Below are 19693 nucleotides of genomic sequence, written 5' to 3' on the forward strand. Positions count from 1 at the left end.
TTGCATGCCTGAGGCCCTGGGTTCGATTCCTCAGCACCACATAAGCAAAAAGAAAAAAGCCAGAAGTGGCGCTGTGGCTCAAGTGGTAGAGCACTAGCTTTGAGCTGAAGACCTGAGGGACAGCTCCCAGGCCCAGAGTTCAGACCCCACGACTGGACCCAAAAAAAATAATAAAAAAATAAAGAGATCATTGATAATGTCATAAGATGCACATTGTTCAAGCCTATTGTTCTTTGAGTCCAAGGTAACTATAGGAGAGAATGACTAGGGAGAACTCAAGGAAAAAACAAAACACTAAGATGGAATCAAAAACAAATGGAATTATTTAGGTCAGTGATTGGGTGCTTATTCAGGATCATTAATCTAGGGAGCACCAGACAGCAGTGAGACACCAAAAGATCCACTGGGATCTTGACAGCCTTATCTGTCTTCTTCTACCATGAGGGTACTTATCCTAATACCTGGACCTGGGGCAGAGGACAGATTCCAGATGATGGAGATTTAAATTATTTTTATATTATTTTAGAGATAAGACTTAACTGTGTAGCCAAGGGTGACCTCAAATTTACAATTTTGCTTTAACCTTTCAAGTGTGGAGATTAAAGACATGTCTGTACTACTAATAATACATGTAAAAAGGAATGTTTAACATCCTTAGCCTAAAGGATATGTAAATAAAAACTGTACTGAGATTGGCAATCTTTAAGAAAACTAATAAACACTGACAAGATGTGGGGAAAAGGAACCTTTATATATTGTTGGTAGGAAAGTAAACTAGAATGAATACTATAGAAATCAATATGGAAACTCCTCAAAAAACTAAAAAATTATGACCATATTATATGATTCTTGGACGTGTTTACATTGGTAGGACTGTGAGTCAATTTATAAGAGGGACACCTGCACATCCATAGTTATTGCAGCACTGTTTTTGATAGCCATGCTGTGGAATAGGTCTAGGTACCCAGATATGAATGAATGGATAAAGAAAAGGTGGTACACACACACACACACACACACACACACACACACACACACACACACAGAGTGTTATTCAGTGGTGGAAAGAATGAAATTATTTCATTTGCAAGAAAATGGGCAAAATTAGAGATTATGCTAAGCAAGATAAGCTAAAATAAAGCCAAATATTGAATGACTTTGTTCATATGAGGAATCCAGACCGAAACTAATGCTCTGAACAGAATTCCTTATGAGAAATACAAATGATCAATAAACACATAAAAATTCTCAATATCATTAGTCATCAGAAAAATACAAATGAAAACTACATGGAGATATCATCTTTAGTTAGAATGCTATTTATTTTTTGGTTGGTAGTGGGATTTGAACTCTGGGCCTGGGTGCTGTCCCTGAACAATTCAGCTCAAGGTTAACACTCTACCACTTTGAGCCACAGCACCACTTCTGGTTTTCTGGTGGTTAATTGGAGCTAAGAGTCTCATGGAATTTCCTGCCCAGACTGGCTTTGAACCTTAATCCTCAGATCTCAGCCTCCTGAGTAGCTAGGATTACAAGTGTAAGCCACTGGTGCCCAGCTTAGAATGGCTATTATTAAAAAGTAATAATAAGAAATTCTGGCAAGGACATGAGAAGTAACCCTAATATACTATCAGTGGGAGCATAAATAGTACAACTATTATAGTTATCTCCAATTCTACTAGCTCTACAGTGTTACTTAGTTATGGAGTATGATTTTCTTTTTGGTCTGGATAATCTATTTGTGAAAGTTGCAAATTGAAGCCATCTACTATTATAAGTAGTGTTTGTTTTATGTAATTGGATGTGTTAATATTTGGGTAAATGTTTATAATTGCTATGTCTTTTTATTGTTTCTTCAACATAAAGTGAAGTGTCTCATTTGACTGATATTGTTTTGAAATCTGACTTGTCATGTAAAAGCATATTAATCTATTTTGCTTTGGGGCTCCATTTGTCTAGAAAATCCTCCATACTTTTATTTTAAGCCTATGTTTGTCTTTGTCAGTGAGGTGCATTTGCTGTAGGAAATAAATAATTAAGTTTTATTTTTAAATTCCAACCAGTCTATTTCTTTTGATTGAAGAATTGAGACCCTTAATATTTAGAGTTATTGTCAATATATATATATATAGTGATACCTGACACTTTGTGGCTTTGTAATATTTTATTTTTTTTTCTTCCTTTTCTGTTCATGGGGCTTGAACTCAGGGCCTTGGTGCTGTCCTTGAGCAATTTTTTCTCAAGGCTGCTGCTCTACCACTTTGAGCACAGGTCCATTTCTAGTTAATTGGAGATGAGAGTTTCATAGATTTTCCTGCTTGGTCTGGCTTTGAATGTTGTCTTCAGATCTCAGCCTCCTGAGTAGCTAGGATTACAAGTATGAGCCACCAGTGGCCGGGTTATTTAATTCTTTCTAATCTTCATTTTTCATTCTACTCTCCTTGTAGGGTCTAACCATTCCTATGATCTTTCTGATCTTCTATGTTTTCTGTGTTTATGATTATCTTAAGTATCTTCTGTAGTGCTAACTTAGTGGTTATAAATTTCTTTAGTTTTTACTATGGTAGGTTTTTATTTCTCCTTCAATTTTGTGGTATAACTGTTACTGGATACTAAATTAAGACTGACAATTATTTTCTTTCAGATCTTGAAATAGGTTATTTCAAGCTCTCATAGGTTTTTGAATTTCTGTTGAGAATTTGGCTGTATAAAGAATTACCACACGTGCCTCTACACGTGCCTCAACAACCTCTACTTCCTACAAGTTGACATCTTGCATAGTGATAGCTGTAATATCAGCCAGTAGTAAAGCAAGCCAACATGCTGTGACTAACAGTGGCGTGGTCACATTTTGCTGGACTATATGCATAAGCATGTGTGTCCTTAGGCTTCTGCTATTTTTTCACATGTTCAGATTTGTGTAACCAAAATATGATGGTCTAGAACACTCCCATATGCACAGGCCACCCTGTGTAGCTTTAGTACTGCACTCTTTGCCTCTACTTAACTCTCTTCTCTCCTTCCTACCCCATCAGGTGACCTTGAGACTCTGTCCCTATCAGGAATGTTTTAAAGTGGACAACCACATGTCTAATGGACATTGGTTTAGAGCTTGTGGAGAGCGGTTTGAGATAGAAATAGATATCATAATCTAAGTGGAAATGGAAACCATGAAATAGGGCTCAGAAGAAGTGTGCTGAGTAGGAAGAAAGGACGAACTTGGAATTCAGAAGAACATTGACACTGAGAGACAGAAGAGAAGGCCCAGAAATAAGTTAGCAGCAGCTAAGCAGCTATGTAGAAGGAAAACCAAGAAAGTGTACTGCTACATAAGTGAAAACAATAGAAATTTCCACAATAGCAGAGATAAATAGCACCAAGTCTAGAAATAGTTCAAATAAGATAATGACTATCAAGCAGGTCAAATGGGGAAATTTTAAGTTAAGTAGTCAGCTAGTAAATATTTTACATTTTGTTGATTGAAAACATCCATACATAATTTATAGATAAATGGATGTGGATTATTTTAATAAAAGTTTATTAACCAACATAGGTAGCTGGATTTAGCTAATGGGTCAATGTTTTCCATCTCTTCTCATACAGTTTTATTGATGACCACACCAAGGGAAATTTCTGTGGATTGATGGTGGCAGGAATCATTTACCAATAATTAAGAAAGTAGAAATGGATTTGCAATACTTTTTTAGCTAAAAAAAGGGGAAGAAATGTGAGTCCTAGGTTGAAAACGGGTTTGAATTTTGTGAGAGACTTATATTCGCCATGGGAGAAGACTGTAATGTTCAGAAATATTTTAAAAAATTGTCTCTCAATCTGCCTAAAATTAAGCTTCCTGTGAGTTGCCACTGGAGCTTAATTAATTTTTTCAGGCTTAGTGAGTATTTATTAAAAATGTAAATATACTACTTTGCTGTAGGATTGAAACACAGTGTAACTACTGTAAGGGTAATTTTACCAAAACTACTGGCATGGGGAGATTATTTCTTAGGCTTCCATTGCAGGTTATTTTCTACTTCTAGCTAGGCTATCACAGCTCAACAAATAAGCAACTACTTCCTGTTAAGAGGATGGATACACTGGTTGTTCTAAGTTTTGGCCTGATAGAGGTTTGCTGTGGCCTGGTTTGTCTCAGCTGCAGAGGTTCACCATATCCCAACATGACCTGTATAAAGTGGTGGAGGGAGGAGATACACTATCTTCCTCATCTCATCGGATGAGGAAGGAATATAGTTTGTGCCCTCAAAGGGCTTGCAATCTTGGTGATGATGTAGATGATGGCAAGTCAGATTCTGTGTTTATTCTTGCCTGAATTTCTGCTTCACGAAAATACCATAAGGATTTCAAATGGAAAATGTTCTCTTTGCCTTTTCACTTGTATTTACTCTTCTGAACACAAACAGGTAGATGATTGCAATGACAATGGCTGTCAGAAAGCTTGGGAATTTTGTTCCTCTAAATGAGTCCTATGAATAGTTCTGACTATTCATAGGATGTTGAAGACATGGAGGTGGACATTTATAGACCACCCAACCCAACAACCTTTTCTGACAATATCCTCTCAGGGAGCTTTTGAAAATTCCAAATGTCCTCTGTGTTCATGAAGAATATATGAGTTCCCCATGGTACCCTGTCTTTAAGGTGCATGATGTTTCTTTGTAATTTATTCTTTCATTTTTGATTCTGGAGGCAAATTTCACTAATTCTTAGCCACCCAACACTTTCTCCCAAGGATATACCATTCCTTGAGGCCAGAATGATAGGGGTAAAACTTATAAGTTCTCCTAGTTCCCTTAGATTCAAGAGAAATTGCCTGATGGAATCCTATATTTTGTGTCTTCTCACAATTGCCTATAGTTATATTACTGGTCAGTTTCTTGTCTGCCATGTAATGTGATGACACTGTGACCAGAAAGCACAGCCCAACACTGTGGGAGCAATAAAGGAGGATATAGCTAGGATTGGCTGACAAGTTGGCTCCAATTTTGGAAGTAAATGTCCTACTAGTAATGCATTTTCGAGGCATTTGTGCTATAACCATGTTCTGACCCATGTGAGATAGAATGTTAATGCATCCTTTGCCTGATTGTATCTGGATTATGAGGAATCATGATTTTGTTCTGCCTTCTCAGTTTGTTCTCTATGTTCATTTCCCCAAGCCATAGTCAACAATTTCCCCCACCCAACAACAGTAAGGCAATTTGCAGCACCTTTTCTCCTATGATTCCATCAAGGGTTCCTTCAAACACATTTGCTTTTCCTCTTTGAAGATTGTTCTTTTGATAGAGTGTGATTAGTTGTGGATCCTAATATATCAAGAAAACTGTAGCAGTGATCAAGAGTCATTCTACTTCTGTGTATAGTGGGAGAAAGTCATTTAAAGTATAGAGCCTTTTCCAGACCTAGTTGGCAAGACTGGCCTTATATGTAAGCAAAATATATAGCAATTTACAGTCCAATTTTGGAAACACTGAAAGTATTTTTGTTTCTCCTCCAAGGAGAGAAAAGAACCCCAAACTCTACCTAAACTAAAATCCTGTTTCACTCTCATCTGCTACCACATATAAGATTACCTTCTCTTTTTGAGTAGGGAATTAGAGTTCCTGTTAACATAGAAATGTATTATTTTGGAAGAATTGGGGATGTAATCTGGTACTTGAACTGATTTCATCAGGCCCCAAGGCGATTATCAGGTCTAGTCTCTGAATCTGTTCCTTATAGAATCAATTTTCTTTTGATAGGACTGTTATATGTGTCTTATTTAAGTAGATGAAAACAGAAATTGAAGAGTTATTATAAAGTATAAGTGATTCAGAAGCTAATCAGAATTTCAGAGGACTGTAAAAATGCTACTAATTATACTGGAGAATATAGATCAAGTTGACCATAGTGTGACTATATCACAATCTTTACCTGAGAGATTTTACCTATTCCTACTTTCCTTCTTCTCTAAGGTCTTGTATTCTTAGCTCCCTAACTCCCCCATGTATCTTTCTTTATCTCTCTAATAACTCAACTGGACTTTTCCTCTTTTCTGACTCAGTTGCAAATTATCCCGGGTATTCCCCTCCTATTACTGTTTTTTGTCTTCCGTGGTGATCATAATATAAAACTGGTTTGCATATAACCAGCTTAATTTATTGGATACATTTGTATTCCATGTTCAGAATCTACAAATCAGACTTGATCATTAGCCTTTCATTTCTCCCTCAGAAATCTTAGAAAATCCATGGTCCTAAATTCATTCTTTCTCTTTCTATTCTAAGTCAATGGCCCTTTGTGCAGTAAAGATTTTTCCAGTGGGGGAAAAGAAAGGGTCACAAAGGTGGAGGAGGCAAAGAATGGGAGTGGAAGACCCATGGTATAGGTATATGACTTCATTTCAGATGAGGGGTCTGAACCCAACTGGGTTGTTGTTGAGTTGGGAAAAGAAACTATCCTTTGTGAAAATTACCAGAAAGATGATCGGTACATCATTGGCAAAGCTTCAGATGGGAAGCCAATTAGTGAATAGTAGTTTTTTGGCATTTCCATCAAGTGAATTTGAAACAAAGTGGAGATACTGAATTCTTTCTTTACAATTTATTTACAAAATGTATTAAAACTTTGTACAATACCTCATAGCAATGAGGCTCTGTAATTATGCCCACACATGCAATTTACACTTTTACGGCCATTAGTTTGCTTGGCAATTTTTCTGTTCACTGAAGTACAGCTTAAACAACAAAAAGAAAAGAATTGGAAAAAAATCCTCAAGTGACTTATCGTCAAACTCCCATAGCTTGAAGTTAGTAGCAGAAATTTGAAGCAATCAACATCTTTTTAAACATGCAAGTTTGTTTGTTTTTTAAAATAACAAACCAATTTACCCGCTTCTTTATCCCAGTGACATTTTTTCTTTGAAAACCTGATTTGAGTCAATAAACATACATTTCTCTTTATACAGTGCCTATGAAAACATTTATGTATAGGTTGGTTTGTTTGTATTATACAACTTCGTATTCACACAGTATTAGCTTCCCTCACTGGGACATAATAGCATTCATAAGTTGAAAATCACAGTTTCATGAAAACAAAACAAAAACAGAAACACAACAGCTTTCTTTTGTGTTCAATACCATTTAAAATCTGACAGGTGAGTTATTCGCTTATGACCACAATTTTTTGGAATGAAAGTTTATATTACACTTTTCTGGAAATGTTTCGTTGGAACGAGACTTCCATTCTTTTCTGAAGACAAGAGCAAATATGCAGCAGATCAACTAAGCATCTAAGGGTCAGTCACACTTGGGAAATGAAGGCGAGCTCCTAGTTTTTACAGTCTGGAAACTTCCCAATGCACGTTACTGATGAATGCAAACTACTGAACTACAGAAAGCATACATCATTATATAGGAGGTAATTAGTGAGCGGAGACTATTTCCTCTGACTGTTCTGATGATGCTATTTGTTACTTGATAGCCCATGGAGCAGCGGCGCGATCTTCTGAGAGTCAGTAGTGAAACTGCTCCAAGCAAGGACCTGCGAGTGATGCTGAGGCCCTCATGTTAGCAATAGGTTTGGAAATGCAGTTTAGTTCTTTGCAAACTAGAAAAGGACACATGCAGTCTGACGGAGAGCCATGGGTGGTAACAGGCAACAGCTGGTAAGACAGACCAAGCAAGAGTCAAGTCAAATCGAGAAGAGTGGTCTGAACCCACTGGCCCGCCTTGCAACGCAGTCCTGTCTCCGTGGTGTACACTTGAAAGGCATACTTAGCAGAGAAAGCAGAGCTAAACACAGTGTTGATTCTGAGAAAGATATTCTAAACACGTCTGGGAATATAGGCAGCATTTCCCTCACCTCAATGCTAAATACTCAGCTATATTGACTTAAAATGCACACTAAAGCAAGAAAAACAGATCTGTGAGCTGAAATTCCAGGCTTCTTAGAAAGCCCCGGGATCCGTTTTCGGAAAGCACCGATAGGTATACCTGATAGTGCCTCATCCCTTGCTACACACGGGAGTCAATTTCAAAAGCTGTGTTAAACCCTTTACCATGTGAGAAGATAGCAAATCATTTTCACAAAACCATTGCATGAACACAGAGAAGTCACCGTTCAGTCCCTTTCCAAAGCATTTGAATTTTCTTAAGTGTGGCATTTACATTCTAAAGATATACACATTTCAGCAACATTGAAGGAAATAGGGGACACAGAACTTCACCACCAACAGGAAATACCAAAAACATCTGGTCAGCAGATCCTAGAAGAAATGCCAGTCTGTCTTCCTGAATATTGGGAGACAAATTTTTTTTTCTCAATCAAGAAGAATTAATTGTTTTAGCTAAGATGGGGCTATTTTGCTGAATTGGAATTTGAAATTTGCGTGTGTGTATTAAAGAACATGGTATTTGTATACTGTGCAGTGGTATCAAAGAATGGCTTTTGTTGAATTGACTTTTTTAAATACGATTTTTTTTCGCATACTGGAATCTTGCATGTCCATTTTTTGTTGGTTTTATTTTAATTTTTTTTTCAAGCAAAGCAAAAAAGATTTCAATGATGGTTTGTTTGCATTGTCGCGAGTCTCAGAGTGTTCCATAAGGCACTGAAGGAAAAAAAAATCAGTTTTTCCTATTGAAAGGTCATTGCACCATCAGCAATATTCGTGTCATGCCCGACACCAAGGAGAGTGAAATCTGGCTCAGGATCCTTGAAGCAGCCATGTTTTCGGTGATTTCCTCTCATCTCATGCCTCCAGTGGGAAGGGATCTGCAAAGGCAAGTGGGGGGGATTTAAATTCGAAAGGGCTTTCTATTGAGAATTGAGAAGTTTCTTATGGCTCAATCTAGGTTGGATAAAAACCATGGCTGTTTTCTCCAACTTGCATTACTGGGGCTATATCTCAGTAAGCTGACTTTAGGCAATAGGTAGAGTTGAATTCTTTAACTAGATCTAAGTGCTACACAATAGATTGAATTAGAATCATTCTCTACTATATGCATTAATGTACTAAGAAATATAGAAGCATTGTATGAAGTTTAACTCAAAACTTTAATCACTCAGGGTGTAGGTATACCAGAAAGTTTTTAGTGACAAATAGAGACATTTGGGAGAAATACACTGAAGCGTGTTTTCTGTTGGCAAAACCCATGAGAAAGAACCTAGGACTGAGTTTTATGGCTTACTGAATTAAAATCTGTTTTGAGTGTGAGGTGAAAATTTCCTGTTTATTATCAGAAAGATGACTGCTTATTTCTCTTAATACCTACAACCTTAGTTTTTTAAAGTCTGAAAACAGTACAAAGGAATTTAAAGAGACAGAGCATTCCAGAAAGAGGCCAGAGCAGTAATGCCCCTGAATCTGTATGTGTCTTCCATGGGATCTTTGTCCTGACATTTTGGGCCTGATTGAGATGCTACTGGTGCAGCATTAACTAGTGGATACATTAACTAGTGCAGGGGATTCATTTTAAGGACCACTTTCTTGTCCTCTCCTCAAGCTTACTACATCCCCTTCCCATTCCTTTTCCTGTACACTAATGGAACATTTATTTTTCTCTTGAGAAAACAAATTGCATTTAGCTCAAAGGAATGACATAATTATTATCTACCATTGGTCCTGGAATAAAAGTGTCTGCAAGAAGAATGTTAAAGGTGAACCTGAAGGCAAAGAGCCATAAGGAAGGAAGAATAAAACTAACATGGTAGTGGTCAGTCTCTTCCTTGGAGCCCCTAGGACCTGAGTTAAATGATTCTCTAGCTTGGAAAAGTTTTGTATCTGTGGTAGGAAGTTATAAAAGTCTCTCTTCATACTGGGATTTTCCTATCTAGTTCCATGACTCTAAGAAAAGGATCGAATCTCTCAGTACCTCTATGCCCTGGTTATATGGTAATAACAGAAGTACTATCACTGGGATTAAAAAAAAAGTCCTCGAGGAGAAAGAACATCACCACCTCAGTTATTCAGAATGAGGTAGCCCAGAATATTCTGTGAATATTCTCTCTGTGTCTCTGTCTCTGCCTTTGTGTGTGTCTGTCTCAGTTGGAGATGTGGTTAATTGGTAGAGAGCCAGCAGAGAAAGGTGCATGTATAAGGTCGTAAGTTCAAACTCCAGTATTACAAGGGAAATAATGCTTATGCATAGGCTAGAGAAAGAAAATTGATCACTTTGAAACTAGACTTCATGAACAAAGTTTGGATTTCCTAGGAGACAACATAGAATGGTTTTAGAGCAAAAAGAATAATATTTTTGCCAAGTTTTAGACATCTTGTAGTCTTGCAAAGAGTGGGATTTCAGAAACAATTGTTGAAGAAGGCAAGAATCCAGACATAGTTCTGAACATCAATGAGGCAATTGTTTCTGAGAACAACTAGCTGAGTCTACCTATAGTTGGAGAAAGTGGGTCTGCAGCACTTGACAGTCATTTGTCAGGGCGTGTTTGGTGGTGGTGGTGGGGGAGGCATGTTTCCAGCAGTTGGTCAGTAACTCAGAGAGGCACCAGGGAGTCACGAAGCCATCCTTTCCCTGGTAGGTGCTGACCATGATCTGAGGCTGAGGCACAAGTTCCCATGAGTTCAATAACCCTGACCTTACTATCATCCATAGAATATGAAAGATGATTCCTTCATTGTTTAAAGATGCCTTCTTATCAATCAGATTTTACTGGATAATGTTCTTGCAGATGATTTGCCCTGAATCATTTCACCTGAATAATTATTAACACCATAACCCCCCAGGGCAGGCTCTGATAATTAGCAATAAAAGTAAAACCTCACAATGCTTCTCCAGCTCTATACCCCGAATAGAGTCTGATGTAAATAGGCCAACTCAAAGACACAGAAGCCTAATAACTAGGTAACAAATTAGAAGTCACTAGGTGATATTTCAGAACTTCTTGGGAAATGGAAGATGAATGGGCGAAGAGCATCATCTTTCTGTTACCAGCATTCCCCTAATGTTACATGATCAACTGGCTGAAGACAATAGAGAGGTTCTGTTTTCTGCTCAGCCTGCTTTGTATCTTTTGACTGCCACATGTGAGATTTTAATGGCATTGCCTGAGGCTTTCTCTTCTTGTCTAGAGTCTGCATAGGCCTTGAGGACAGATTTATTTGCAGAGGCTGTCTCCTAGGTTTTCTTATTATCCTAGAGATTGCTTCCAGGTGCTAGCTAACTAAGTTTTAACCATGTTGGCATTGGTGTCTATTAAAATGAAAAGTTTTTGTCTTAATTAGTGTGAATTTGCTCCACAAAAGTGGATCACGGAAGATAACTAAAAAGCTGAGCAGCTAGAGTTGTGATAAGTTTATTTCTGAGAATATTCCTCCCAGCATTGATGCTTGAGGGTTCAGGCCTCTGCTTTAGGACTATAATGTTCTGTTCCCTCCCTACTATTTTTCTTCCTCCTCTCTCTTCCTTTCCCTCTCTTATTTTCTCTTTCCTTACCCTATCTTTTTGTTTTCTTGCTTTACCTTTACCTTTTTTTCATTTCCTTCCTTCTTCCTTTCCTCTTCTCCCCCCACCCCTCTTTGCTTAAGTTATGTTATCTGAGTTTATTTACTCCAGAATATTACCACTGCTGGGACCAGCAACACCTGCATGACCCTTGGATTTGTGGGAAATGTAGAACTTGAGGACCTGTCATAGATCTGCTGAATGAAGGCACATTTTTTACAAGATTCCTACATGATTCATGTGCATATTGATGTTTGTGGTGAACTATTCTGTTTTTTTTTAAATAAGCAATAGAAACTATGGTAGTTGGGGAAAAGGGACATAGATTCTCAGATCGAATGATTGGTGGAATCTTGAAGCTATCTGTGCCCTCAGCCAAATTACAATCTTTTCTAGTGAAAGCAGGAAAGGCTTAACATCAATCTTGTGTAGAATGCACAAGACATATGCACACTAGACAAGCATATGGAGGCTTCTTAAGGTTCCTCACGACTCTTTTTATGGTTAAGTAGGACAGAGACTTCAGATCTGCTCTCCATTCAAAAAAATCTCATTGAGGTTTCAAGTTTCCTGGAGACCACTAGGCCATGGCTGGTTAAAGATAGTAGCATGGTTTAGTACAGAATACAGCTACAGGAGGCAGAAGGACTTGATTCTAGACCTGAAACTACTACTATGTAGTTGTGTTGTTGAGAAAATCATTTGGTGTAGTTGGGTTTTAGTTAGTTATCTAACTAACTAAAGACAGCTAACATATGATTTAATATGTATTATTACTTTATTGGGTATCAGTATCTCAAAATTTGGGGGAATTCACTAGATTGAAATCAATCATGTGAAAAAAGTTACTCCTTAAAAAAACCCCAACTAATGTTTCCCAGTTTTAATGGGTCTATATCACCTAAAGACTAAAGTCAGGAGGACATTAAATGCTTGCATGCAGAGTGTTGATTATAGATTCATCCATGGGTTGAACATTCACCAATGCAATGCCAGCATTTTGTCAGCAGGTTAGTTCACAGTACTAAAGATGCTGTGGCAAAAGACTGCAGCCTGTGAGAGGAAAGCACAACCAGCAACTTCATTCAACAAAATCATGTTTTCTATGGTAAAGATGAGTGCAACTTTGGATGACAAGTTTAAAACTTGTCTGAATTTAGATCTATAATGTCAAATATACAAAGGTCAGAACATAAATACCTTCATAGATATTCAAACACATTTACTCATGAAGTCAAAATTTCCAATCTTAAACAAGGGATATGAAGTTTCTAGTTGTTCTATTCCATTTTAGTTAGGCATGCCAATGATGACATATATACTTGAAGATGATAATGATATAAATATATATTAAAGATTTCCAAAGTGGAAATTTTATCCTAATATAAACTTGTCTTTGAAGTTGTCTGATATCCATCAGGGTCACCTAAGTATTAATTTGTGTTTGGCTAGCAGCAAGGAGCCTAGACTATCCATTGAGAGACACTTACCTGAGCATCAGTTCCAAAGAAGGGACAACAAAGAAACTCAAAGATTAAGAAATTTGTTTGAGGATTCTACTACTTACTGAAGGGAACTTCAACTCCCTGTGCTACTTGTGGTGGCAGGGCATTATTCTAGTTCTAATTTTAACATCAGTTCCAGAACAAATGCTTTTTCTAAAGTTGTATTATCCGACATAGTAAGTACTAGCCTCATGTGACTATTGAATATTTGATGTGTAGGTAGTATGAGTTGAGTCAAGATATATCATAAGTATAAAATATAGCTAGCATTTCTAAGATTAGATGGATAAAAGAGTATAAAATATGTAATTTATTTTTAATATTCTTATTTAGTTTACAACATGTTAAAATTCTATTTTGGAGATATTGGCATCAATGAAATACATCATTAAAATTAACTTTTTTTTACTTTTTAAAATGTGACTACTAAAACATTTAAAATTATACATGTAATTCACATATATGGTTCATGTGTATTTCTATTGAATAGTACTGATAGATCTCTTTAGTATTTGTGCTGTTTTATTTTTTGAGACAGAATCTTCCTGTCTAGCTCAAACTGGTCTTGAACTCACGATTCTCCTGCCTCAGCCTCCAGAGTACTGGGATTTCAGGTTTGTGCCATCATGCCTGTCTTTCACAAACTGTAATTTAATTCCAACTATGTTATTAGAAAAGCATGATTCCATAACAAGAAAATAAAACATTGTTTTCAGAGTTGAATGGTTGCAAAGAAGAGACAATGCTTAAAACATTAAATCAAAGTAAGGAACAAAAGGAAAAAAATAATGTAAGGCTGATTAGTTTACTAGACCTTAACCGTACCCCTAGATCTTAACACTTTCTGTTCCATACACGTTGTAGCCTTCTCTGTATGTAGCATAATTCTGAGTGTTGGTGGCAGGAGCAGGCTTAAAGTTTTGGGTATTCTTTGTGAGTTTCATGCGTTTGGACTCAGCCCGTGATTTGTAACAGAATTCTATCAAAGCCACCATCATGGCCAGCCCCAGACCTCCGACAAGTATATAGAAAACACCTGCCACATTGCTCAGGCTTAGAGCGCTGGTCTTGTCCTAAGAGAAATGAACAATGTGATTAGTTCTTGGGGAAAACAAAGGCAATGGGACATTATAATACAATATATAGGATACAATATATAGGATAGTTCTAAAGTTGTAAAACAACTAAATATTGGTGTAATATTGGTGTAATAGCTCAATTCTGGTAACTGGCTAATGTTTTACAATGGCTAGCAAGATGGTAGATTGTGCTTCTGTTGACAGTTTTGATTCTCATCTAAATACCTTTTTTTGCCCCCATTCCTTTTGTACCACAAAATGGATTTCAATAGCTATGTAAGATAACACTTGGCCACTGGAACAAAAGAGTAAACACAAGCATAATTTCTTCTTCTGCTAGCCTCATTAAACACCATTTTCCAGAGTTGAGCTGTGACATAATCTCTACAAATGTTACTTTTCATTTGGGAACTTGAAGCACTCTTTCCCCTCTCTGCCCTGCAATATCCCTTTCTCCCTTCTCATCCCTGCGACAAACTTTGGTAAGAACTAGTCTTTAAGATACCAGGTGGAAATATTAGAGGTTCCTGATAGTCTTGGGTTTTAAGTTACTTTATGAGGGTTTGTTTAAAAAAGGGTTAACCCTTGCTCTTTTCCCCAGTGACTAAAAACTTGCTCCCTTTGGGAACTGGTTGCTAAGTTCTCATCCTAGTCAAAATGAGGGCAGCAAGTCTTTGTGCTGCTGTAACAAGGGCACAGCACAAAGAATTGGCTCCATTCAGTTTCATCTTCCTGAGAGTTTGAGAATACTGTGAGGAGGACCCACTGGGCCCTGGCTTGACTTCACAGAAATCAGGAAGCTTTCCCAGGAGACTGATAGCTGAAAAACAATCCAGCTCATTTTTAGCTTTGACTCCAGGGGATGTAGAAAATGATAAAAAATATGATTATCAGCTTTTTATTTAACATAGGGAGAAAAATTGAGGAAGTTGGTCAGTGACTTTCAGGTCAAACTACAAGTCTGACTAAGCTATCTGCCTGGACAAAAAGGCAAAAAACTGAATTGCTATACAATGGAAAGAAAAAATTTGGTGTCTTGAGCCCTACCTTTAGGTAGGACACACCAAGGGCCAGGAGTCTTTCTTTGAATAAAATAAAATAAAATAGCATTTTGTAGTCTTTTTAGAAGGATTGTAACCATTTTGCTGCTGAGTGTATTTCAATGGAATACCCAACTTGTTAAGATTTGGAGCATCTTATTTAAATGAGAAGGTGAGCAGATGATGGCCAGTGCTGACCTTCAATACTAAGGTCCAGCTATCCCTGGTATATTAAAAATAATTAATGGAAAGAGAGTATGGCCATGTCTTTCTGATCTTATTTTCATAAGAGCCACCCTTGATTTGTTTTGCCTTAATAAAAAGGCCAATTGAAATTAAATTGCATTTAGGGAGGAAGTGTGGGTATATGTTTTGTCCACAACAGCCTTGCAAATCATTAATCTTCTAGGATGAATGACAGCTAGATCAGAGAAATGTTAGATTATCTGCTGAGGGAGACTGGTGAGGCTAACCACAAGGATATTCCATAGCCCATTAGGACATGGACCAGTTTCATTAACCCTCCCTCTGTCATCGTATTTGTATATATACATGGCATCCAAAGGGGGAAAAGGTCCTTCACCATAACTCATATAACAGTAGCTACAACAGGACTGAATTCTATGTGTTTAAGTTTCCCAACAGAGAATTCCCTGCTTTGGGATGTAGAAAACAGTAGCAAAATGGTTTGCTGCACGGGGAAAATGAGTGGCATTTCATGAAATGATTAACTGATACCACAATATTAGTTCAAAAAAAGGAAAAGGCAAAACTTGAAACTAAAAAGAACTTTCTTAGGGGAGTGAAGGGGGCAGGAAGGAGGCGGGGAAGAGTGTTTCATGCTTATCGATGTGATGTTATCCTGATAATGTGTACCCTTAAGGAGCATGCGACTAAAATTTAAAAGTATTACGTACAGAGATTCAAATGACACCTTTGGAAGAGAGAAATGTGACAGAATTAATAAGATTTGAGATCCAAACAGATGCTGGATTCAATGTGACAGCTGGGAGGGAGCTAATCATTCTGTTTACAGAGACCAGTCTTTGTTAATTCAATTGTTTTTTTTCAGATGATATAAATAATATATTAAGAACCAAAGGTATTTACAACTAGTGAGTCTCTGACACTGTAAGAGTCTAAGAAAAAGTACTGTCACAACTGGATCTTTTCTTTTGGCTATTGTTATATTTTCTCTTTGAACTTTTAAAATGTGAAATACAGTAAAACCTCCTTATAACACAGCTCAGTATTTTATGGCATTTTATATGCAGTAGGCCAGATTGAATTCCCTTATAATAACAACAGCTCCATAGAGTCCATGATTGATGTCATATGCAGGCTTCTGAGGCAGCCATTTGCCTGATGTCTTTAGTGCTGGTGTTATAAAGGGGTCCCACTGTATCAGGGAGTGTGTGTTGGGAGGGAAAGCCATTTGGGGTTAGAAAATAAACAATGGGTCAAAATGTGATTGCTAATCAGTACAAAAAGACCTTCAGCGACTGACCTTACTCCCGGAATCCTTGGCTCCACATTCCCCCTTATCGTACCACCATTTGTTTTTCAGCTTGTCTAAGATGCCTTGTTCACTGAGTTTCAATACTGCAAGGTTTACAGGCGTTCTTCACGTGGGAAATAACATAAATAACATTATATTATGTTATTTTATGTTATTCAAGCTTCAAACTATTTTAAAACTATAGAAAGCGATAAAGCAGGGGGCCCTGGCCACAGAGTAATTTTAGACACTGCAGGCAACCTGAGCATTACCTTATAAAAAGTTAACACTACAGCAACGCTATATTTACCAGGGCCTGCCCATATCGCTTTGAGTAATCGGCACACACTGTTAAATAATGAGGATAGAAAAAAAGGCACTCCTCAGATGGGCTGTGTGTGGTGAGGAGGGTCTCTCCTCACCTGATAATCATCGACGGCAGCTTGTAGTAACGTTGTGATGGAGGTGTGTTAGGTTTGATCTAACTGGGTGTCTTATTGTACTTCCAGACAGAAAGAAAGTTATATAGGGGAGTTAGGAAGGGGAGGAGCCAGAAAAGGAAGCATTTTTTTCTTGTATTGTGGACAGAGACAAATGAATCTGAACAGAATATAGACCCTACATCAATAACATGCTTTCTGAGTAATTGTCCCTAATTATACATATTTGTTTCCCAGACAGAACAATGACCTCTGAAAGAATCAATCATACTACATACATATCCTCACCTCACAAGCATGCATTCTAAATTCTTATACACAAAGGAATGATGTAAAGGAATGATGTAAACCTTTCAGTTTTGGATAAGTGGAGTATTTTTTTTACTATGGACAAAATGGTCTGTGGATGGTTTTGTGTTACTGACTGCTCTCTCTAAAGTGTTTCTGGTCAATCAATGGGCTAGATTGCTTCAAAATGTAATATTAATATGTCATGATGTAAATAGCAAACTGAATTTGCTATTGTTGGGTAGCACTCTAGAGCAATAGGTAAGGTGTTCTATTAAAATAAGACTTGGAGAATTATATATTCCCAAGAGGTTGGCCACTGCTCCATTTCTTTGATCCTTCACTAATTAAAGTATAAAAACTGTATTTGGAGTTATGGGGCAAAATGTGAAAACCTACTAATCATAGGATAAAGTTTTTTTTTCTGAGAGATTCTCTTTAGCTGTAAAATAGGAATAAATGACCATTATCTTTCTTTTTAGAGCTATTGAATTTATTTTATTGTTTGTTTTGTTTTAGTCTCAAAGGTTTTTGAGACAAGCCCTCCCTAGGTGGTTTAGCCTGGCCTTGAATGTTTTATTCAACCCAAGCTGGTCTTGAACTCAAGGTTGTTCTCCTTCTACCTCTCCAATGCTAAAATTTCAGGCATGTACTACTTTGGATCTATTGAATTTTAAATGAAAAATTTCTAATAAGTAAAATACGTTGTCCAGAGAGGGTGGCATAATTCTATTGGGAGATGATAAACTGTGTTGAGTTCATGTGAATAAAATTGTTGATAGAAGTACACATTGGTCTATCACTTCCTTAAATGGAGGTGATCACACAAATTTAGGTAACCAAACCATGGATCTATCACAAAATTTATTTTGGATATACTGTATGTATTAACACAGCCAGTTGCCATCTGGACTTCCTGTAGACATAAATACGTGGCTGGTATCATATCCAAAGTCTACTTCCTTTCTTCCCCTCCTTTGCTGTTGAGTGCAGAGGGGCTATGTTATCTTGAGATAGCCTGAGATAGGTATCACCATTTTAAAATAATATGCAATTTCAGGGTACTTGAGCTTTGGAAAACTATAAACTTTATGTGGCCGAGTGGGTGAAGCTTTCTTGGTTAGTTGCAGATATTCTGTAGCCAGAATATCTGCATTGTGTATCTCACAAGGCAATTGAGGTCCTTTTATGCTTTATATAAGTTACTTCCATCAATACTCCAAATCCAAGATTACTCAAATGCTTAGAATATGAAGCAACAAAAAGACATTCAAAACTTTGGAGTCTTTGTAATGTACTAGCTGTGCAAGTTAAATGTTAGATTTTTTTTTTTTGCCTGTCCTCGGGCTTGAACTCTGGGTCTAGGATTGTCCCTAAGCTTTTGTGTTCAAGTTCAGCATTCTACCACTTGAGCCACAGCTCCACTTCTAGCTTTTTTGGTGATTAATTGGGGATAAGAGTCTCATAGACTTTTCTGCCTGGGCTGTCTGAGATTTCAGCATCCTGAGTAGTTAGGATTACAGTCACCAGTGCTCGGCTGAATGTTAGAATTCTTTTAAAGGAGAAGAAGGTCATCTGTAGCCCTGAGAGCAATGTTGGAGCTGCCTTTTCCCCTACTCTCCACTAATTCTGTCTTTTTCTTTCTTCTCCTATTACTTACTATGTTACCACTACTTGTTTCCTAATACTAAACTTTAAGCCAGGCACCGGTGTGAGACAGCAATGTTGAAGTTGTCTCAGGGTGTAGGGGAAAATGTTTTCAAGTGACATAGGGGTGACCTGAGCTAATCAGGACCACACCTCCATTCTGTGCTTCCTCTTTTTATTGCAAAAGGGCCTCTTAGAGATTCTGGTTTGTAAAGATATTTGCCAGCCCTTATGTGAGATAGACTTATGAAAGTGTTGCATGTTAGTTTAGAGGAGCAGTTCTCCAAAGTGTGGTTCAGGGACCCAAGGTGGATCCTTGAAGCCCTTTAGTCAGTTTGTGAAGTCAAAAGTTTTAGAGTAATTCTAAGATATTACTTGCTGTTTTTACCATTACTCTCTCCCATTGCACACTAGAATTTCCTGGAGGTTACATGATATGTAAAAATCACCATAGATTGAAGGAAGAAACAAATGAAGATCGAATTCTCTTACATTAAGCCAGATATTAAAGAGCTTTGCAGTGATATAGGACAGCATCACTCTTCTCATTTTCATTTTTGCCTTGGAAAAAATGTAATTCTTTTCATACAAGTATAATATGTATGCCAACCTACTAAGTTTATATTCTAAACAAATGAATACAGCATTTAAAATTCTTCAGCTTTAATTTGTGATTTTGTGAATATTAATAGATATAACACACATAAGCAAAAGCTTTCTTGGTTTCCTAATAACTTTGA

At 37.3% G+C, this 19693-nt stretch overlaps 1 protein-coding gene across 3 annotated transcripts in view; it reads right to left on the reverse strand.

Moving 5' to 3' along the window:
- Positions 1 to 6582: 6582 nt before the first annotated feature.
- The window catches only part of Gria3 (glutamate receptor, ionotropic, AMPA 3), a 286749-nt gene continuing 273638 nt past the window's right edge, over positions 6583 to 19693 (reverse strand). Inside the window, exons 14-16 of one of the 3 annotated variants that reach the window (XM_013018079.1) lie at positions 16588 to 16702; positions 13787 to 14034; positions 6583 to 8769 (exon numbers count right to left, since the gene is read on the reverse strand). In XM_013018079.1, coding sequence (XP_012873533.1) covers positions 13789 to 14034; positions 16588 to 16702 — 361 coding nt within the window. In that variant the 3' untranslated portion in view covers positions 6583 to 8769; positions 13787 to 13788. Of the gene's footprint in view, positions 8770 to 13786; positions 14035 to 16587; positions 16703 to 19693 lie in introns of those variants that run through there. The other 2 variants (XM_013018080.1, XM_013018081.1) reach the window with 2 other exon arrangements.

This window comes from Dipodomys ordii, unplaced genomic scaffold (assembly GCF_000151885.1).
Source record: "Dipodomys ordii isolate 6190 unplaced genomic scaffold, Dord_2.0 Scaffold38, whole genome shotgun sequence".
NCBI classification, from domain to species: domain Eukaryota; kingdom Metazoa; phylum Chordata; class Mammalia; order Rodentia; family Heteromyidae; genus Dipodomys; species Dipodomys ordii.